Below are 23,044 nucleotides of genomic sequence, written 5' to 3'. Positions count from 1 at the left end.
GCTGAAACATCAGCCCGGCCCGGGATGTGGAAGCTCAGGGCTGGGGGCGGCGGGGCCCTGCGGAGCCGCGGACGTGGGACTCTCCGTTCTATGGCAGCGGCCTCCCGCCCGGTGCCTGGGGCACGTCGGTAGGAATCTGCCCCGGCCGCACAGCGCTACCTCCCCCCTTCTCTCCCCCCCATCCCCCCGCCGCATCCCGCTGCGGGGCAGCCCCGAGCCCTCTGTGCGGGGCCGTGCGGGAGGTGTCCCTCTCTGCTCGGCTTCTCGCCTTCTTAAAAACGCGATTAGTTGCCCATTATTCCCTAAACGACGTCCTGCATCGCGAGCTAGGGATCAGCCGAGCTCGAGGGTGGCGAGTTGGGACGACGGGGCCCGACCGCAGCCCCCTGCCCGGCCCGGCCCCGCTGCAGGGCGAGGAGCTGAGGGCGGGCGCTCACACCTCCCCTGCCCTTCTTTCCACCCCTCCTCCCCCCGTTATTTTTGCTGAATTAAGAAGGTGACATTATTCTTTTCTTCAAGTACTTCTGTTAATATTGAAAAACGTGCGCTTGCATTTCAAGCGGCCGCTCTCAGCCTCAGCGGCCATTTCAATATTAATGAAATTGTTTAATCTCCTAAATTCATCGTGTTTAAGTTACGTTTTGGTGATTTATTGACCGACTCCGAAAACGCTGGTAATGGAGTGGGTGTGCATTCACCGCAAAGCATCTCCCTCCCGGGGCTCGCAGCCCCCTCGCTCCCGCCGCGGGCTGACGGCACGCAGCGCCCCGCACCATCCCGCACCGCGGGGGCTGCCCGGGGTGCCCGCACGGAGCCGAGGCGCGCAGCTCCCGGGAAGAGACCGGCTTGCCCCGCTGCGCCCCGCAGCCCGTGAGCGGCTTCGGGCCGAGCACCAACAGGTTCGCGAGCTGGGAGCGGGTGGGCCGGCTGGGGGAGGCACCTCCCCGGGCCGGGAGCGGGGGATCCCCCGCCTCCTCTGCCCCGCACGAAGCCCCCGGAACGGGGCAGAGCCCGCCTGGGCTCGGCGAGGGAAAGTCCCTCGTTCCGGGCAGAAAGCCTCGCCTTCGGTTAGCCAACAGCACAAATCAGATAACAATGCAGAACAAACAGAATACCACCGCCAAGCGATTTCCATGTCAAACATCGCACCGCTCAGCAGCTCCATTTGTAAGTGTGAATTGCGGACTGAGCTTCCTGCAAAGTCCACAGAAAGGTTGGCGCGTACCTCCCCTCCCCACCCCCCGCTACTGAGGACCATCACACCGCAATTCCGCTGGCGGAGCCTTTTCACCCCTCGCCTCGTCTTCAAATGGAAATGATTCCCATTGGCCCAAGGTGTCCATGTAAATAGGTGTAAATGAAACCAGATTATGCCTTTCTCTCCAGCCCCCTCCTCCCGCCGCCCTCCCCCTCCTCCCAAGGCGATTGTCATATGATAGCGAAGAAGTGGCACATTAATGAAGCGCCTCTACAGGGGTCTTTTCTGCTCATGTCACCACATAAAACTATCAGATGCTTGGAGGAAGGACATGGAGGCAACTACTTAGCTCACCGCGGCTGCAGAGAAGCGGGCGAGCCGCTGCCGCAACCCAGCTGCCGCCAGTGTAAAAGGAGCTGATTCAGCCCGCGGAGGAGAAGGGAGGGCTACGCTAAAGGATTCCCCGAAGAGAGCCGGGACTACAGCGGAGCGGAGCGGTCGGGCAGGGGGGCGAAAAAGGCGCCGCAGCACCGCCCTGGGGAGCAGCCCCGACTCCCGGCCGCGTCCCGGATGCGGACTGTCAACTTCCAGCAACTTTAAGGTGGGCACGCTCGGGGCTGCCGGGGCGGGGAGACGGGAGACGAGGGGAGAGGAGGGGACGCGAGCGAACGGGAGGGAATCCCGTCCCCCGGCAGAGGCTGGAATGTACAGCGGCCGCCGCAGAAGCCGGGCGGGCGCGGGGCCGGAGCGGGAAGGCCGGAGCAGGGAGTAGGGCGCTGCGCTGCTCTCCGCCAGCCCCCGCCGGCGCCGCGCGGCTCTGGGCTGATCCCCCCGCCCGCACCGCCCCGAGGGTCGCGGTCCCCGCGCTCCGTGCCGCTCTTCCCAGCCTCTCGGACTCACCCCTCCGCCCCCTCCTTCCCCCCATCCCTGTCGCTGCCCTTCCGCAGATCTCCGCGGGTCCCCAAGCGAAGATGCCTCGCCCGGGCAGAAACACTTACAGCGACCAGAAGCCCCCTTACTCCTACATCTCCCTGACCGCCATGGCGATCCAGAGCTCTCCCGAGAAGATGCTGCCCCTGAGCGAGATCTACAAGTTCATCATGGACCGCTTCCCCTACTATCGGGAGAACACGCAGCGCTGGCAGAACTCTCTGCGGCACAACCTCTCCTTCAATGACTGCTTCATCAAGATCCCGCGCCGGCCCGACCAGCCGGGCAAGGGCAGCTTCTGGGCGCTGCATCCCAGCTGCGGGGACATGTTTGAGAACGGCAGCTTCCTGCGGCGCCGCAAGCGCTTCAAGGTGCTGAAGTCGGAGCACCTGGCGCCCAGCAAGCCGGCCGACGCGGCGCAGTACCTGCAGCAGCAGGCGAAGCTGCGCCTCAGCGCGCTGGCGGCCACGGGCACGCACCTGCCCCAGATGTCCACCTACAATCTCGGCGTGTCGCAGCCGTCCAGCTTCAAGCACCCCTTTGCCATCGAGAACATAATCGCTCGAGAATACAAGATGCCCGGCGGGCTCGCCTTCTCCACCATGCAGCCCGTGCCGGCCGCCTACCCGCTCCCCAACCAGCTCACCACGGTGGGCAGCTCCATCGGCACGGGCTGGCCCCACGTGTACGGCTCCGGCGTGATCGACACGGCCACCCCTATCTCCATGGCCGGCGGCGAGTACGGCGCTTACGGCGTGCCCATCAAGCCGCTGTGCCACGGCGGGCAAACTTTGCCGGCCATCCCCGTGCCCATCAAGCCGACCCCCGCCGCCGTGCCGGCCCTCCCCGCGCTGCCCGCGCCCATCCCCACCATCCTCTCGAACTCGCCGCCCTCCCTCAGCCCCACGTCCTCGCAGACGGCCACCAGCCAGAGCAGCCCGGCCACCCCCAGCGAGACTCTGACGAGCCCGGCGCCCGCTCTGCACTCGGTGGCGGTGCACTGACCCCGCGGTCCCTCCGCTCCGTCCCGCCGTATCCCCCGCCCCGCTCTCCGCGGTCGGCCGAGCGCACGGCGCGAGCCACCCGCCACGCTCCCCGTCTCGCCCTCGCCGCTCCTTAACTTTGTTTATCCGCTCCTCGGAGGTAAAGCGGAGCGGAGCCCCCCGCCCTCCCACCCGCCGCGCCCCGGCATGCGCATCGCCGCCGCGCCCCGAAGCGCTCCGGATACCCTCGGCGTGCCGGGCACCGGACGAGCCTCGCCTCTTTCCTTTCCTTTGTCTGGGGAAGGGCAGGGTGTTACCTAGGACCGACCTTTAAAACCATAAACGGCACAAAACGGCCGCAGCCTCACCGCACGAGAGCAGCGACGTCGCCGGTCTCCGAGCGGCAAACGCTCCGATTCCGGAAGCCCGGAACGCGCTCGTTCCCTCCGTGCGGTGCGGGTGCGTGTACGCGGCTCAGGCAGCGGGGTCGGAGCTGCGCCGGGCGGGGTGCGGGGCCGCGGCGGAGCCGACCGAGAAGAGCCGGAGCGCCGCGGGGCGGAGGCGGCGGCGGGCGGCCCGGGAGCAGAGAGCGGGGCGTCGGGAGCGGGGCCCGGTGCTGCGGGGAAGCAGCCGCTCCGCCCCCGTGCCCGCACTGTTTACAAAGCGCGTTTCCCTGTAAATAGCGGCTCGTATCTGTACTGTACATCACACGAGGTCCCCCTCGCAGTACCTGTTGTAAAGTGGATGTTGACCGTAGTTTTCCGGTGGAAGAGAAATCGAAGTTGATTTGTCTGATAACTTCCGATTCAGACGGAGGTTCGGGGTTTCTTTATTTTTTTAATTCTGTAGCTATTTCACGGCTCACAAACAAACCAAACCAGCCCTGTGCAGGCTCAGCGCCGGCGGAGCGATGCCCCGGGTACGGCACGGCGCAGGCAGGGGCTGGGGAAGCTGTACATGGTTGTGAATAGGAATGGTTATAAATGTGTAAAACGCACTTTTGTTTGAAACATTTTCTAGTTTTAGGTAGTTTGCTGGAAACCGAACTGTTGTTCTGTCGTGAGCTGCTTAAGTTAAGGAAAAAGAAAAAGCAAACCTCTACGAACAGCATTAGTGTCTATTGATACTGTAAAGAATTTTCTTTTTAACTCTTTTCTTCCTGTACAGAATGAGCATGGCATTTGAAATATCGGTGTTCTCATTCCCAGCATGTGTGTTTTAAGACAAAGGTTAAAAAAAAAAAAAAAGTGTCTACGTTAAATTATGAACCTAGTCGTCCAAATAATATTTTCTCATTAAAATATGTAAATGCAGACACAGCTTATTTGTCTTTTTGAAGAGTTTCCATACGAACAAGGGATGACATTCCCATCTCTGGACGCTCTTTCTCGGGAACGCTTTCTCGGGAGATCGCTGCAAATGCAGTTATTAACACGCCAGAACGTGTTGGGGAAAATCGTCCTTACCGGTGACTTAGTGAAGAGACAACACAGTGCGTGTGGTGTGTATGTGTGTCTGTCTGTCTGTCTACACACCGACCCACGCACACACTGACACGCAGAGCCACACGCGCCGCACTTACGGCCGTGTGTGTGTGTGTGTGTGTGTGTGTGTGTGCCATCCTCATAGCCGCAGCTATTTTTTCTCCGCTAAGCAGAGATGTGTGAGCGTCCACAAGACAGCGAACATAAAAGAGTATCAAAACTCTTACAGGATTAATTAGTCTTTAAGTCAGAATACTGAATTGTGGAGGTTGCGGTGTTTCCTACAAAAGGGACAGCCACATCTGTTCCGAGTAAAAGTAGAATATGGAAGCCTTTCACTTGGTAATTTCCTAAAGCTCTGTAACTACTTTCCATCCCCGCTAAGCACGCTGTGCAAGAAGCAAAGCCCGCGGCTCACAGCCCCCCACCCCGCTGTCAGCGCGGTGCTCCTCAGACCGGGGCTTCAGCGGCCGCGGTGAGCGCCGCTCCGGCACCGTCCGGCAGGGCTGGTCAGTCCTATGGGGATTTCGCAAGGATTCCGCAACTGTTGAACGTGACAGAAGTAATATGGCGAAATTAGGCAATAGGTGTCTCGGGGAAGAGCCGGGTCCGCCAAGAACGCAGGTACACACAACTGAGTACTTCAACGCTTATTAGAAAGCAAACGACATTGTATTCTAATGAGCCGCCGGGATACTTTGACTCCCCGTCCCCGATCTTATCGAGGCGAATCCCTGCCCGTGGTGCAGCCCTGAATTTCTGCACCAGAAGCGGCGTAAGGGACGCTCCCCGGTACCTACAACACGGCACTGCCGAACTTTTAAGATTAATGCAAAGGGCATTTAATCCTGGTGCGACTTTTTTCTTTTTTTCTTTCTTTTTTTTTTTTTTTTTTTTTTTCCTCCAAGAGAACGGATCCCCCACACAGAAAAAGGTGGAAAATACATGAATCATTGGGCTGATTAAAATGCATGAAGCCGCTAAAGCTTGTCAGATGGGGGACAACTGAACTCATTCATCAAGTGCAGCCCACGATTATATCAACACGATCAGTAAAGAAAGCATTCAAAACTTATCACCAGATCAATGGACACAGAACTCGACAAACTTTTCCTAAACAAGCGCTGACCCACATTTTTAAACAACGAGGACTCTTTTTTTTTTTTTTTTTTTTTTTTTTTTTCCCCGTCTCATTTTATGACCTAGCACTCACAGCAAATCCTCAGAGATCCTCAAAGACGAAATCCGAGCCGAGCTCAGAAGACGAGGATGCACTTTCAGGGTCCTTTTTAACCCACACTGAGCGGGCAGAGCCCCGTAGCCCGGCCCCGCTGCCCGGCGCTGCCCGGAGGCAGGTCGCAAACAAACACGCCGCTCGGTGCGTCGCTCGAATTTACTGCTTTGACTTGGTAAATCTCCCTAATGGCTCAAGTCCAATGTCAATAAACACAGATCTGAAGCACAGCAGTGAGAGACAACGGCGGGGAGGGAAGGGGCGAAGGGGGTGCGAATAATCAGCTCCGGCCGAGCTCAGCAGCGTGCTCGGAGACCTCGGTAGGGTCGCGGGGGAAGAGAGGGTTATCTAGCTTTTTTGGTTTATTTGCCTGTGAGACGCTACCAGCCAAGCGTTCTCGCTGCACAGACCGCTCACCCCAGGCAGAAGGCTCTCTTGTTTCGGAGAGCTGCCGAGTGCACGAGGAAAGCGGCAGAGCCGGCCGCGCTCGGCGGCTCGGGCTTTCGCTGTGGGTCAGTGCACGGTATGTGAACCCTTTCTCGTCGGGACGGTTCTTTTTTTTTCCATTCCAACCCCCCCTCGCCCCCTCCCCCGGCCGTGTGACGGGACACCGCCCGCAGCACCGCGTGCTCTACTGAAGCGAGCCCGCAGGCAGCAGCTCTCGCTCGCCCCTTCGCTGCCCCTCGGCGCGGCTCTCGGGGCCGGCCCGGGCCAGGTGCGGGGTCCCGGTGCGCCCCGGCCCCGCCGCTCTCCTTGGGAAGCGGCACCGACCGCGGAGCTTCGGCGGCAGCAGGGCCGACTGATCTGCGGATCTTAATATAAATGTCACTCTGTGGGTTTTTGTTTTTGGTTTTGTTTTTATTAACAAAAAGAAACCGAGGCTGTGAAGCCTCGGAGGGGCTTTATTTGTTTCTTTTAAACTAACAACAAATTATCTAATTAATATGTTTCAATTACAGCATGAAAAAGAGAGGCTTTGGACCGCCTGCAGTGGGCTTACAATAGCCCCAGAGCCCACTATAAGAATTTACAATAACTTCACATCTGTTTCTTTATTTCCCACTTTTCGAGTCTAAAACTCCTCTCGAAATCACTTCAAACCGTGGCCCGAGTTATGAAATATGGTCTCCGTGCCAAGAAAAAAAAAACGGTGGAAAGAAAAAAAGGACAAAACTTTGCAGATCGAGGCTTCATTTGCAAGCTAGAAAGTGAAAGCCCCATTGAAGAGCATTAAACAAATATATTAGAATTCTGTCACTTTATGCAATTGAGTAGATCAAATAAAGGGTCCCAGGCCACTTCATTCACTCTCATTCACTTGAATAGAAAATGCAAAGAATAGCAAACCTAGACTGGGCCACCGATGTAGATTTAGCCCTTTTTTTCTAAGAGACAAAAAGGCTGAATTTTCACAAACACATTGCTGACTCGGGGACTAGGAAACCAGCGCTGAAACTCCTTTGGAATTTAAATTCATTTTATCTTCCTCTCTCCTTCTGGGTCCGTTTGCGCTAGGGCGCGGGCCGCAGCGGCACCCCCGTTTGCAAGAAACACAATATCGTACAACGCGACCCGCGGGTTCCGCATTTATCCGCCCAGCCCCGCCGCGGTTCGGAAGATAACGTTTTTATTTAGAAGGGTGAGAGAAAAAGCAGAAAAGGCCGCCCGCAGCCCCTCCGTGGGAAGAGCGGGCAAAGGCCCCCGGCCGCCCCCCGCGCCCGCGCTCGGCAGTAGCGCGCCGTGCCGCCCCTCTCCGCGCCGGGCTGCCAGGGGAGACCCCGAAGCTGCGCCCCGGCCGTCGCAGCGAGAGGCTCGAGGGCTGAGGGTCGAGGGTCGCGGCGTGCGGCGGAGCAGCGCTCGGAGCGACGCGGCCCCCGGGCGGCCCGGTCCCGGCGCAGCTCCCCTCCTGCCCGCCGCGGCCGCAGCCCCGAGCGGCCTCACCGCAGCCGAGCCCAGCGGCACCCGCCCCAGCCGCTGCCGGGAGCAGCTCGTGCCCCTTCTGCGGCCGCTGCCGCATAAAGGCCCTTCATTCTGCGCTATTTAGGAGGGCCTCAGCGTTTATTAAGTAGTAACTCGAGTGTTTTGCATTCATTAGCGCAGCTCCTCAGAGAGGCATTACGGCCAAGAATAATCTCACGCCACAGGAAAACTGCTTTTCCACTCCCTCAACCTACACGGCGCTAACCACCCGCACGCACTAGGCTTATTTGTAAATATTTTTCCCGACGATGAAATCAAAGCACTCAGGGGCAGCACTTCCCCAGAGCTCGGGCCGTCCAGCAGGGCTGTGGCTGCACCCCGAGCCGTGTCCTCCTGCCCAGCCTCATGTCACGAGCGGCCTCAGCTCCAGCACTGGGGGCAGGTTGGTGCCTGTTGGAGCATTCGGGACCTCTTGGTCCCAGGGCTGCTCCCACGAGCAGGCCCACGCATCTGCTCTTCATTCTAATAGCCCAGGCCAATAACCACAGGGCCATTTTATTTCTACTACTGGCAGTGCCAATGGATCTCCAACCGAACACGGAACAAACGCGAACTCAGCTGAAATAACCACAAAGGCTGCAAAGCCTCTGTTCAGAAATGTCTGAACATTGCTGCACACTCTTCCCAACCCTGGCCAAAAAAATGTGCTGGAAATGTCAGGTCAACAGTAGGCTGGATGGAAATGCCCTTACATGCCCTGCAGTCTGCTCTGGGCTCTGCTCGGGGCTCTGTGCTCTCCTTAGCTTTCTGCCATATGGGGTTATTTACACCAGGAAAGACTACTCAGAAGGATAGGATTTGGCTGGCATGGGACTCCTGAGAGAGCCCACAAACACAGAAACAATTTGTATTTCCTCTTGGTTTGTGCTTGATGTACTTGAGCCCTGGATGAAGACAGTTTCATAATTACATCTTTTTATTTCTAGGCTAAGGAAGTTCTCTGGAGAATAGGGAAGATGATCAAGAGGAGGCTGATCCCTATTACATGTAAATGGGCTCCAAATTTACATTACATTGGTGGCAAGGAGAACATTCTAACAGATTCTAATAGAGAACACTCTAATGAGACACTAACAAATACCAATTCATTCATTGAGCTGCAGCTTCCTCATCCTGCACAGATGTAGAAAGGCCAGATCTATCTGGAAGCTCTGAGAAACAGATCTACTCTCAGAAGCAGATGCATACAGGCTGAACACCATGGAGGTGTTTCCCCTGATATCCAAAGGCACATTTTCCAAGTAAGGCATTTTCAATCATTTGCGATTCGCAAGACTGATGTGAGTACATTCTCTGAAAAGAGATACAACCCCTGTGATGAACAATTCTGTAGGGAGGAAAGAGCTTGTGCCTTGCTGCTTTCTTTATGCTCTGAGTTTCCTCACCCCATCAGTCATTCAGCCTGCTCTCCACAGCAGAGCTCACCTTAGCCATATTTGTGAGCACTTTATACATTAACTGGGGATTTCAGAGAACAATTTTAATTCCATTAAAATCAATGGAAACTTCCAAGTCAATTAAATGGGGCCAGGATATCACCCTCAAGTTTTTTTTTCAGAACATTCAAATGCTTTTCTAAGTTGGCAAATATTCTACCTTTCTCTCATTTGGGGGTCACCATCAGCCAGCAGACAGGGAAGGTCAGATAGAGTATGTACACAGGCACCATAATGCTGCATAGTAATGGGTGCCTGAAAACTGCAAAACAAGTAAGTTCTTTTTCTGTTCTTCCTCCAGTGTTAGCCTAGTGCTTTCAGACCATACACCAGAAATGTTCTATTGTTGTTTTTAGTCACACCTAGAGCACATACCAACAGAACTGCCCAAGGAAGGTTCAAACTCAGAATACTGGGTTCTAAGTTCCTCTTTTCTTTTACTGAAGTGCACCTGGTTTTTGAGTGTTTGGAGGAAAGAAGAGCAGCTCAGAATCCACTTTTTTAATTGCCAGGATAACTTTCAGGCTGTGGACAAAGCAATCTGTGCATTAACAAAATCACAGTCCTAAATACTTTGAGATAAAACAAGAAAAACATGAGAGACTGTCTTTTCTGTGCTTGGGTTAAAACTACACTATCTGTTTGTTTTTTTTTGTATCCATCAGTAAGATCTCAAATGTACTTTCTCCCTCTTTTGCAAAAGACAAAACAGACATTTGAGAAACTCTAATATTCAATTCTCCAGGATTGTTAAGGACAGCTACCAGGCGCTGTGAGACGTGACGTAACCATCAGAGCTACTAACACCGGAGTTTCTTCTGAAATCATCACTAAAAGAGTGGGTGGATGAATTCCTGTGATGGAATTTCACTAATGACATTAAACCTGACAGTATTAGGCCATGTCTCCACTGTAGAAGCGTTGGTTGGATTTGATCTAACAGGGTGAAGGATCCATTAATTTTCTGTAGCATTTCTATACTGGCAAACTCCTTAGTAAGTTTAGTTATGCTGGTATTAAAGCTGTTGGTGCTTTCTGGGAGAATTTAAACCATAAGTCACATCAGTGAAAGCATATTTTGTCAGTGTAATCTATTTCTGTAGGACAAGGCTTGCTGGCCCTGCTGCCATGGCAGACATCTACACAGCCACATTCTTTCCAATTGCTGCCCTGGTGATGGTGTAGGCATTCACACATGGATGCCAGCAGCCCCAGGCAATACAGACAGGAATTAGCTCCATCAGACCATATGGCTGGTTATGCTCCCACAGGACAGACAGCAAGTGTGGAGACAGGCAGCAGAGCACAAGAGGGCTGAAAGTCCTGCCGTGCCCACACAGCTACAGTCTGCAAACCCAGACAGGGACACCTCCAACTGCCATCAAGCAAGGGTTGATTACTCCAGAAATTACCTTATTCTCTTACTGTTTCTACAGAGCTGCATATTATAAATCCCATTACTGTCTAAGATGGCTTGGGCCATGCCTTCCAAATCCACTTGCTTATCAGCTCTGCTTCCAGAGTCTGGCTTTTGAGAGTTCTCCCTGATGCTTTTTTTTCCTCCCCTTTCTGAGGATATACAAAGATATGCTGTCTTTTATTTTTGAGCCTGGAATTCTGAAATGTTTCCATCAAGATCAGGCTGTTCTGAAGTCATCAAGCAGGAATCACCAGGGGCACCTCGTGCACGTTCAGATGAAGGTTCACCATTGGAAAACAAGCCCCGTTCTGCCTCTAGCACTCAAATTCTATCCAACTGGTCAGCTCTTTCTACCTGCAATTGCTATGTTGGAGTTGTGCATTGGAAAACAAGCTTTTTTTTCCTCACTGGTCACAGGCATGAATTATAAAACAAAGTGTATTTCTAAAACGACTTAAAGCTTTGTCAGACCACAAAGTCTCTGACAGAACTATCAGATCATACAACCACCCAGAGCACCAGAAAAGAAAAAAACCCATGAGACATCAAGTACTCTTGATCATTCATTAGCCTTTGCAGTAAGGGCTGTACATACATCTAAGTGCCACTGTTTCTTATGTCCAAAATACTAAAAGTCTCTCAAAACTAGTCTCTTGTCCTGACCAGTCTGCGTCGTCACTTCCTACCAAAGAAAGCAACCAAAATACTCAAACTGTTTCTCCATGACCAAGCTCTGGATGATCTTTTTTTTTTCTTCTAAAGTAATGAGATACTGCTTAAAAGGACAGTTTGGGGGTCAAATGCCGTTGCAAAGAAACTCAATGGGATGAATCTGGGTCATTAACAATGCGTCCTTATTTCTCAATGCAAGTCAGGGAGGTTATGGTTCTGTGAATATGGATGTGGCACAGTTGGGTAGGAGGTCAGCAGCACAGAGTTAAATACTATTTTCAGCATTGTCTTCTCCTTCGGCTTCTGAGGATACAAAGCAGAAGCTGTCAGTATTCATCCACTTTAGCTCTGAAAATACCTCTTATGAAGGCTGAGAACTACCTTACAGAGAACCAGCAAGCTTCGCTATATAAGCCTGGATCCTTGGAGCATCCTGACATGAAGGAGAATTCCCAAAACCTCTCAGCACAGCAATGGTAAAAGCCTTTCTCCTCCGTGGAGTGGGGGGATGCCAACCATGCCTGTATTCACAGCGACAGCTGAGAGGAAAGCCTCTGGCTCAGCAGAACTTGGAGTAGGAGTTTCGGTCATTTGTTTTGTGTCAGCACAGGTAATTCATACATCTTGTGCCATAGCAGCAGGACTTAAATTTGCCTTGCAGAAGCTCCACCACCTGGCCTCTCTGTGGGCCTTAGGAAACTTTTCACTCTTCCAAGCATGCTATATTCATTGTTCCTTTCTCTGCAATAGTGAGTAGTGACTGTAAATTTTAGGAGAGAAAACTTCTCTTATAGATATTTTCCTATTCTGCATGAAGTCTCTTTCTACATAACCTTTGACTCTGAAGGCATTATGACTGATTCTTATTGTCCGTATGGAAGGGAAAAACCTACTAAATTATTGTTTTAGCCATAATAACTACAGTAAGTTGTCTGAGCAAATCTAAATTTCTTCCTGATACCTCTTTTGCAGACTCCTTATTTCAAGCCAGCAGAACTGGTCTCATTTTAGTCACACAGAGAAAGACAGAAGTTTATATACAAAGTTCCTACACTGCTGAACAATGTATGCAATTATCTGCTACGTGCACAGAAATCACTGTGCAAGTTAAGATTAAGTTAATTGGCATGAAAAGGTGACTAATTTTGTTTTGTTTTCACAATATAAGCACATTTCTGAGTCTCTCTGGACAATTCAAAACCCCAGGCAATAAGGTTGCATCTACTCATCAGCTCCCTGGGAGTCACCAAGCTGTTGGCAATGAAAAGCAACATATTCAACTCTCTGAAACAAATGATTCAGACTACCTTTGGATGTTTCCATTTCTTCATTCACTTGTTGGAACTGAATAATTAACACACAATCACTGGAAAAATCAACAGACAGAGAAAGAGCTGCAAAAGTATTGCTATTAAGTGTTTTCCCAAATACAATAACATCCAGACCCTGACACAATGAAAACTTCAATCTGTTCTCATAAGCTGTCTCCATGACCTTGGCAGGAGCAGTACTAGGATTTCATTCTGTAAGTTCTGTAAGGAGTCATTAGTGAGAGCATTCAGGGAGCTCTCTCTGGACACAGAGGCTTTTCAAGATTGTACATCACTGTCCTTGTGCTGTTATCCTTTCAACCCACAATACAGCTCCCGTTGATATCAGTGGGCATGGCTAACACAGAACAGAACTGAAAAGCATATTGTAGTGTAAGCACCAGAATAGATTTACTTGGTTCCCTACAGAAAATGTCCCTTGTTCCCTACACCATACCTGCTGTAAGAGCCCTCCCTTCCTATTTCCTAAATGAGAGTCTACCAGGGAGCTGTTTGCTGACTTGTCAGAGGATGCACCTGCTGACTGGTTCACAGCTGCCAAACAAAATAAAACAGTGGTTGAATTCAGACTGCCTTTCCCACAAGAAGGGGTTAATTTGAACCTGGGTTTTCTATCCAGGCAATGTTTTAGGAAAATATTTAAGACAACACTATAAGAAACTAGAAACTCAGTAGAAAGAGGGCTTTAACTACTCCCAATTTTGACTGAATCTGGACAAAATATTCAACACTGCTTGGGGTGACTGAGAGAATGTAGGCATAACAGTTGGTCTCATAAACCCCACTCCTTCACCAAGACAAGTTTAAAACTTCCACGCTTAGCAAATACCACCAAACATCAGCTGGTCACTAGGACTGCATAAGAAAAGAGTCTATCCCCCAAATTATCTAAAAACCTGAATAAGGATACCAAACTCATCACTAAATAGAGGCAATTCTGTTCAGTCTCTAAGTTCTTGCTCTGAATGGTGCAATATTCAAATGTCTTCTTTCTCCTTGTCCTACTCTTTGTCCTAATTGCTTTAAACTCTATGGTTACTAACAGTATATTAACAATGCAGGTTACAAAGAAGAATTAGAATGGAGTTCATTAATACCTATATTCTCACCATGTGAATATACCATAAGTAAAACATATTTGATGCCAAATTTTGAGCTTTGACACATTGAATTACTTTGTTCAAAACCCCTGTCAATTTTCCATTAGTTACTGATAAATCAAACATGCTAAAATGATGCAGCAAATAATCTCTTCCCATTTGGAACACGTGTGATTTCTTTGGGACTGGCCTATTTACAACAGCTATGATGTTCCACATACTTGGAAAGAACAGGGGATTTCTTTCCCTTATGCTCTGAACGTCTCTTTGCTTTGCTTTGCTTTCCTTTTCTTTTCCTTCCTTTTTTCTCTTTTTCCATTTCTTTCCTTTTTTCTGTTCTTTTTAAAGATATGTATTATTTTCCCACATTTCCCAGTACAAGATCTTATTTTTTCCATTGACCTAAGTATATACTGATCCTTTCAACATTTATCAGGCAACAAAAGACCAGCTTCAACGGGAACTACTTTTCCAGTGGCAGCTCAATTAACAGAAAGTTAACCTTCTGGATATCAAGTCTTTTGTATTTTCTCTGCATGTAACTTTCAGGGTAAGTTCTGTAAAGTCATTGGGTTGGTAAAGGCAGACTCTAGCCTTGTCCTCTTCCATGGCTACAGCACTCTGGAAGGCAAATAACTACTGGGCAGTCTTTTGGCCTCAAAGCTGCCATCACCCCATAAAACTCAGTGCTGAAAAATGCTTCTACCTAGAAATAGCCACTCATGTGCTTGCTGTCCAAAGCAGAGTGAGTGGCTATTTGGAGATTTAAGCTCTGTGGTTACCTTTGTTTACTGATCTGCTGCATCCCTCAGTGCCATGAGTCCAGAACGTGAAGAGGGAGAACTGCAAGGAAAATGGAGGCCTTTGTAGGAGACCACAGGGAACCTGGAGCCAGAGAAGAAACATGGCAGGCTTAATACACATAGTCATCAGAGGTCTGACTGCACAGACAGCACAGCAGTCCTCTAAAGTAGCCATAGGAAGGACTGGGTTATAAGAACTAAGTTTGTGCTCCATCATTTCTGTACATCTTAAAAAAACAACTGGAATATGTCACCAGTAGAGACTGTAACACAGCAACTGTGTTTTACTGCAGCAAAAGTCAGCAAGTCATTGCTGAGCTTATTAAGAGCGAAGACTCAAAGGCAAAGGCAGAGTGTTGGTTTTGTAGAGATTTTTTTTCTATAAACTTATTTACATGAAAGAAAGAAGTCCCCTAGAAACAAACATGCACAAATACACTGAGCAGCTTGAAAGAACAACTGTTTTCCTCACACTGGCACATTCCCTATCTTATATTTAACCCTCCTCTCTCCTTAGCATACGTATGGATCTTTTAACTTGGATCCCAAACACAATATTAAAAATAGGTACAGATATGTAATCTCTGGGAGACTCTGCTCTCTGCATCAAGAATTGTTCAGCTGATAATATTAGTCATTACTTGTCTACCAGGCATCAAAAGAGTTTGTGATCTAAACAGGGTCTATACAGTCAAGGGAAGATATGGAGATATTCAGCTCAGAAAGAGGCATTTCCTATTTTTAAGGAAGACCAACACAGAGCTACATAGGGTTACTGAAGCCACTCCTATTTGGAAATGCCAAATACTGTTCAGTACCTGTAGAGAACTGCCCCAGAGATTGCATGCCAAGTGAGTGGCGATGCTGCGCACTGGGCCCACATTCAGTGCGCTCTGTTCTATTCTGGGAATCCCCCCATCAGTCCAGACAGCCGAACTGCTGGCTATCATACACTCATTTCTGATGCACGACACTAATGGTTAACTTTGCTGGGGAGCAGATTAGCCACACGCTGTAAAACACACTGAACAAATCTTATTTCAGATAGTTTAAAAAGAGGTTTCAAAAGATGGAATCAGGCCTGCAGAAGTTGATGAATTTTTTCACAGAGAAATGGGGAAAAATTCCTTCCAGTAGTTCAGTGTGAAAAAATAAATAACAGAGAATAATAAAAAAAATGTTTGGAATTGATTCTAAAGTATCTAAAGACATGTAAGCTATTAATATTTATGACATCAAATATTAGTTATATTTGATGTCTAACGAAGACTCGTCTGCTTCATCAGAAATAGCTTTCTTATTTTGTCATGCATATAGAGCCAGCCTTATTAATAAAACAAAATACCACAAAGGAAAACAAGCGGAGACTAAAGGTTCTGGTAGATTTTAAGGGTTTGTATACATGTTATGTACTTATTTTTGATGGTTTTCCCTGTAAACTACAAGCTTGGGGAAAAAGAAGATAACTTGAGTGTAAAGTTTAAACTGCTTACAAATAAGAGAGAGATGTTTGAAGCTGAATTGCCTTGTCTGGGAAAAAAAACAACTGCTACACAGCACACTTGAGAATTGTACATCAGCCTGCATTCGCAAGTCCTCAAGTCAACAAGCAGAGCAATGCCCAGTGTGGGCACAGGCCTGCACATGGCACCCACACAGCGCCAGATCCTGAAGCAGCATGGGCTGCATGGGTGCCCCATCCCCACCCTTGCTGGCCAGGACGCTGTCTGCCCTCTGCTCCCCTGTCTGACACTGGCTGTTAGGAGCCAGCATCGTTCAAACAGCAGTGGGTATGCCTACAGCTTAGGAAAAAGAGGTTAATTTGCCTCATTCACAGACCCATAATGTGTTCAGGACCTTAGAAAAGGTGGAATTACAGGCAAACATACAACCATTTTCCTGCACCCAGACCATATGATACAGGCCACAACTACCTTGAAAGCTTATGTATACCCTCTCCTCTAAACTTGCACAGGCTTTCACAACAACCTACATTACCTGCTCCAGTCTCTGAGTATCTTTATAGACATTAGTTACATATTCTTTGCCACAATAATTACATATAGAGCTCCTTTGTGTCCGTAAAGAAACCAACAACACTTCCCAAAGTCAACACTTCCCAAAGCTGCGCACAAGTGCTTGTGAAGAATTCAAATGTTACAGTAGGAGGTATTATGAGAGTATCTATGATTGAGAAAATAACTGCTGGGAAATACGAAGCTCAGCTGAAAGAAGTCTGTGCATCAGAAAAACAGCACAGCTGATAAGCTTTGGAGGGAATTAGCTTACTGCTGTGTGTCTGTGCAAAGCCAAGTGTCTGAAAAGTCCAGCAAGAGGCCAAACCTTCACACTGTGCACCTGACTGTACCCTAGAAAGATGAGCTTAAGAAGCTGTGAGTGAAGACAGTATAAAATCCCTGCACAGATGGTTTCAGTTCCTCAGCCCCGTACTTTCCCAGTGCAACCTCAGAAAATAAGAAGACAAGAAAACTCAGTAGAACCACTCATTGCAGTTCAGTCTTTACTACCAATGCTTATGGAAAACGCCCAATACCAGGCTCCACACTACAGCACTACTGCCCTCACCAATCAGGACTGTTCTTTCCATGCTTCAGTTGACATTTAGGCTTATCTAAGTATTTTATGTCTTTTGTCTGTGTGAGTAGAGGTTTTGGGATGAGTTGGTGCTCTGTGTAAGTTAGAATATGTGAATAAATTGGAAAGCTTATGTAATTATCCATGGACAAAGGATGCATGACAGTTGTTTTGAATGAAACAAATTCCAGTAAGAAAAGATGTCACACCTACAGTATAGTTAGTCTGATGACTTCACAAAGACAGCTAACCATTATCCACATTCTAATTTTTGAAATGTAATTAACTGGCATTACATAATTCCAGCAGCACAGTAAGAGCAAAAGAGGTGGAATGCAGTAAGTTCTAATTTCACTGGCCAGGGAATGCCATGTTGCCCATTGAAAGCAGTCTGTGTTGTAAAGCTTGAATTTGCATCTATGCTTTGTAAACGTGGGATGGACCTGCATCACTGAGGAAGAATCCACAGAATGCCTCTTTATCTGCTAGGCATTATGACAGGCATGTCCAGCCCGCAGTGTGGGGGCCACACACAGCCCCCACAGCTTGCATTGCATCCCGCCTCCTGCCCTGTGCCATCACGGTGCTGGCTCTTCCCCACCCAGCAGCCCAGCCCAGGTCTGTCATACAGCAACAACCAACCATCCCTGTGCTATTAACAATGCTCAGCTGAAACCAGGACGCAGGGAGGGCACAGTGCAGTGCCAACTCAAGTTATGGCAAATAATTTTATGTATTTTGATACACTGACACAACACAAGCCTACAAACAGAAAAAATTCCAACCATGCTTTCATTTTGATAGAGGAATTGAGAACAGGTTTCAACACTGCTGAAAAAATTATCAATTTTTTTGTATATTTGCAACTCCATTTTCAGTCAGTATAAACACATGATCTGTGAATTTTCAAATGGGATGGATAGAGTTGCAATCAGATATTCAATCAAAAATTTGATTGTGTCTCTTTATCAGACTTTCATAAAATCTATCTTACCAGGGAAAAATATCTCTAGCTTCACAATCACACCCAAATTCATGTCATAATTTTTTGACAGTATGTATATTTGTGAACGACAGTTTTCAAGGATTAAGTATAGGAAGAATAAAATTTCATCAAAAATCTCTGACAAACATATAGAGAACTCACTAAGAATTGCATCCACTTCCATTAAACCAAACTGATGCAAGAAATTAACGCCAAATATCCCACTAGTTTTATGTCTTTGTTGGGTTGCCAAAAGTTTGGAGACCCATACCTTAAGGGATTATGAAGAATTGAATTGGAATACAGCCCAGATGTAATGTTTCAGTGCAGGACTTTTTGCCAGCAGGTGAGTAACTAGGCTAGAATCTGTCCCACTTCTTTTTGGTGGCTAAATGGCTTCTGGATACAACACTGATGGCTGTGCATGAGAGCACTTATTTTGTTGGTCATGATGGAAATTCTGATGTGTACTTCAATCTCTTGGAAAATCCTGCACTACTTTTCCCTAGCATGAATGTTCCCTGTTGAAGAAACAGGACCTCAATCCTACTGCTATATAAATCTGATATGGAGGAACCATTAGGAAACATGTCCTTCCCTAACATAAATAATATGTGCATTATTAGAGATGTAAGACATTAGCTATGTAAGATTCTGTAATTCAGCAACAGTCTTCATCTCTGTGTTGCTGAGGAGAGCCGATGGCTGTGAATGATTTCATTATTTCAGGACACATCTAAGTTATGTCTGCAGTGTTTATTGATTTGTTTACTATTTCTTCGACTCTGTAGATTTCTCACCTGGTGCACATGCACACATACACACAAAGGAAAAAAGAAAGCAGGGATTATTTGGCTCCTCAGTTTAGCCAGCAGATGTTACATTCACAGTTGTTTCCAGTTGAGTTTCTAGTGCTCAGCAGGTCTGAAACTGGGCCATGAGTGAGAATTTTTCATTTGTCTGCACAACAAAATCTCCTGTTGCATTCACCAGTAGGGCAAAGTGAAGGAAATGCATCCTTGCCCTCCAGAAACTGGGAGGAAGCAACCATATGTGGGAAAACTTGTAGAAGACAGGAAGACAGAGAGATGTAAGAATATAGCAAAAAGCAAGAAGCAACAACAAGATGGCACTGGTAGGATTTAGAGGGCTGGGACGAAACAACAAAAGGAGCTGGATACTTGTGTATCAGAAGGAAGTAATCCTGAAGACTGGACTAACAGACCTTGTTCAGATTATATGATTACATAGTCAAAGGCACAAAACAGTTAACTATGTTCAAATAAAACAAAACACAGTTTATTTTTTGCTTTTTTTTCTTCTCTCCTAGAAAGAAAACAGAACTCTAATTCCATCTTGATCCTTTCTTTTAAAATTCCAGGCAAACAGGCTTGGAATGAATTAAGACAAAGTATTAATTTAACTGTGACAACCAGCTTTCTAATTGAGGACAAGCTATGACCTGTACACTGCTACTGGCAATTCTGCTGGACATCTTCTAACAATGGGAACAGTGGCATGCCCTTACGTGCAGGGCACAACTATAAGAAATCTGTCAGTGAATTCAGTAGGAGCAGCATCTTTCCCCTATAAAATTGCACTAAAATGATTCTGGATTACATATTCATTTGAAGATTCATTACAGATTCATTGTGGATTAATATTTTGTCCATAAAGCTTAATTTTTGGTTTTGTTTCCGCTCAGAATGCAGTTAGGAGTTCACCTACCCACCCCACCATTCAAGACTGACCCTAAAGCCCCCCTTGCACTGGCCTGTTGTGGTAATGACAAGGCCCAGCTATGAGGTGAAAGGCTCCCTTCCATGTGTTTCTTTGAACCTTCTGAGTGGCAAGAAAGGACATAACTGAATATGATCCTAAATCTACCCTAACTGGCATGAGAAAGAGCTCGCAGTTTGCACATGATGTTTCTGCTGCACGTAATTAATTGTGAAACCAGGTATTGGCTATATGTTGTGTGTTATGTGTGTGCATGCAAGTGAATGCTGATGGGATTGTGTATGTGGACATATTCCTGGATTTGGTTTTGTTTTTAGAATGTCCTGCAAATTTAACTAAACTGAATCAATTTACAATAAAAGACTCCGTGTGGCTCTACTTATATATCTTTCTTATGCATTTGTCCAATCAAAATGATAATATAGACAAACTGTGGACTGCAAAGTGTATTATCCAGCAATATCTCATTATTATGCAAAAAATCAGATATTCACAGCAACTGTCTCATCTATTTATTGTTTGGTTACTCATCTGGAAATTTTAATACTTTCTTCAGGGGCAGGGGCTGGCAATAAAAAAATAGATCTATATATCAAACCTTTAACTTCCAGCCATCATTGTGTGCCATAATACAGATGGAGTAGCTATCAGCTCTCTTTACTGTGTTGGTTTATTTACTTCAAGTAAGAATAAAGATTTAAAGAGAATAAAATCACAAAGTCCACTGTGACCTAAATTTCAATGTTCCAAAGTAAAAAAAAATGTCTTGACACACACAATAAAAAAAACTGAATGTAGTAATTAATATGCAGCTACAAGACTAATTAATTTATTAAAACTATGCACCCAATCTTAATCTTTGAACTCTTTTTTTTTTTTTTTTTTTCCAAGCACATGAGTGGTTCTATTGAAACACATCAATTCCCCCTGCCAGGCTTGCATCTCCCTACATGTAGGTCACATCACAGCTAACAACACTATAATCCAGAGATGCTGCCCCTCAGTTTAACAGAGCACATCATTACAATGCTCTCTTCAAGCATTTCACTGGTCCTGCTGAACGTTATCTCTAAAAGGGCCAATGGCCCCAAAAATGAGAGTTTGATATGTAAGAAGACAGAACTCCTGGAAATTTCTGTATAGCTTCCATTTTTCAAACCAAATTCATCATCGGCAATCAGCATCAGTAAAGAAGTACGTAGAACGAGCTTGTGAAAGCCCTGGCATTTTAACTGCCATTGTGCCATTACAGTTTCATCTGCCACTTCCTAATAATACCAGGAGAGGATTCCATTTTCTCAAAATTAATAGAGATTGATTTAACAGGATCAGCAGTTCTCTTTCCAGCCATGTGCTTATCTCCTGCCACGTCTAAATTCTCCCCTACTACAATATTAACATGTTGCTACTGCCACTGGCACTTTTCAAAGCACACAGTGGAACTCAGAAGTTCCAGATTCTATCTCTATGCATGTTCTAAACATGGTGACTCTCCCAGTGCATTAGCCAAACACCTTTGTCAGACCATTCTGCATGTTCCTGAACTTCACACCTCCCTCCCAAGTTTAATGCCTCAGTACTGCATTTGGCTCTGTGGGGACTGAGCTCCCTCATTCAAACTGAACCGATTACAGCAGGAGCTCCATGCACTTGGAGCTCTTTTCAAGACCTTGATTTTACTGGAAAAATAAAAAATATCTCACACAACCACTTGTGTGCTTGGACAAGGCAGTTTCACTCAGCTCTGCGTGGTTTCTGCTCTCAGACAATTTGCAGCCACTGTGAGGAGACAAGACAGTCCTGTGCAGATCCCACTGGCCTCTGGTTCCTCGGTTCTCACTCAGCCCTCAGCAGGCTCTGGATGCCAGCCTCCGCCACGCACTCAGCTAGAGCAACTGCTTCTGGTTTCTCACTTTGATAGCAAGTCAGCCAAGCCAAGGTGCAGACAATTTCCTCACAAAAGGCTACTCACAGGAAATGCATCACCATTCACTACCCAAGCCACACTGATGAGAAAGCTGTTAAAGATAGATAATAATCCCTTAAGTGAGCCTAGAAAGGAGAATTTAGCTCCTGGTTAACATATGCTCAGATACGATTTTCACACTTTGTTTCAAATTTTGATTACATGAATTATAACTTAATCATTAAAAAAAACAAATCTTGAGAAAAATCAAGCAAAGAAAACAATACAAGAACTGCATTATTCAGAAAGAATAGTCAGATTAAAATAAAGTGAGATGGGAAATTGCTACCACACACATTGCTTTTTAGCCACCTTGCCACAAATGCTCTCACCTGCAGTGGGACAAGTCTGAAGGAAAGCAATAACACTTTTCAGTTATTCCCCTACCTATATGCACGTCGTTAAGATGATTGCAATTTAGCATCCACATACCAGTCATTACACATGCTGGCTTTATTATGCTAGCTGACTTGGAATGGCCGAACATCTACAGAAGAGTGGAAATTCCAGGCAGAAATGAAGGATTTCAGGAAATAGATCTGTACAAATAACAATGTATTCCAATGCAATTCAGATTTTTCCTGTTTATTTGCTGAAAAAGAAAATTTAGCTTCTACTGTTTTCTTATGCTCGCAAGTTACCATAGAATTCAAAACCTGAATAAAATCAAAGTGAGCATTTAGCACTCGTTCCCTGTGCCTTTGAGTAATAGTAAATGAAGTGACCCCTGGGCTTTTGCAGATCCCCAATGAAATCAAACTGCTCATTGCTACAGGCATTTGAACAAGTATAATCACTGGTAGGCTCCAAACTTTCTAAAATCAGGCATGCTCCATATGTTCCTTTCTGTTTGGAAAGCTGCTAACAAATTTGGCAGGCTAGTACAACCTAAACAAAGCATACAATGTCACAGTCTTTGTTAACACCACTGACTGCATACATGCTCATAGTTGCCAAGCACTGCTTTTTAAAAAACTTTCATTTTCTGTAGATTGTAATAAAATATCAACAGTTTTATTTTCCATGAACTACTTTTGGTTGGAACATGAAAACAACAATCACTGAAATTGAACAATTAAAAGTCAGTCCTTTCAGGGTATTTCACAGCTATTTTGTTTATTCTCGACACTCTTCTACAGAAATAATCAGAAAAGAATGAGCTAACCTGTCTTAGGAGTTACTTAGCA

The 23,044-nt window shown here is 47.0% G+C and overlaps 1 protein-coding gene and 1 long non-coding RNA gene across 3 annotated transcripts in view; one reads left to right on the top strand and one right to left on the bottom strand.

Moving 5' to 3' along the window:
* The window catches only part of LOC116225568 (uncharacterized), a 253,551-nt gene that overhangs the window by 102,463 nt on the left and 128,044 nt on the right, over positions 1-23,044 (bottom strand). For both annotated transcript variants that reach the window (XR_016470294.1, XR_016470293.1), the window contains exon 4: positions 14,551-14,653. This is a non-coding gene — a long non-coding RNA (uncharacterized LOC116225568). The remainder of the gene's footprint in view (positions 1-14,550; positions 14,654-23,044) is intronic.
* On the top strand, positions 1,630-3,147 carry FOXB1 (forkhead box B1). Its single transcript, XM_031588020.2, has one exon. The coding sequence runs from the start codon at positions 2,170-2,172 to the stop codon at positions 3,130-3,132; it is 963 nt and encodes a 320-aa protein (XP_031443880.1). The 5' UTR covers positions 1,630-2,169; the 3' UTR covers positions 3,133-3,147.

The sequence above is a fragment of the Phasianus colchicus genome, chromosome 12 (assembly GCF_987193195.1).
Source record: "Phasianus colchicus chromosome 12, bPhaCol1.hap1.1, whole genome shotgun sequence".
NCBI lineage: Eukaryota > Metazoa > Chordata > Aves > Galliformes > Phasianidae > Phasianus > Phasianus colchicus.
This window is presented reverse-complemented; position numbering and strand designations above follow the sequence as displayed.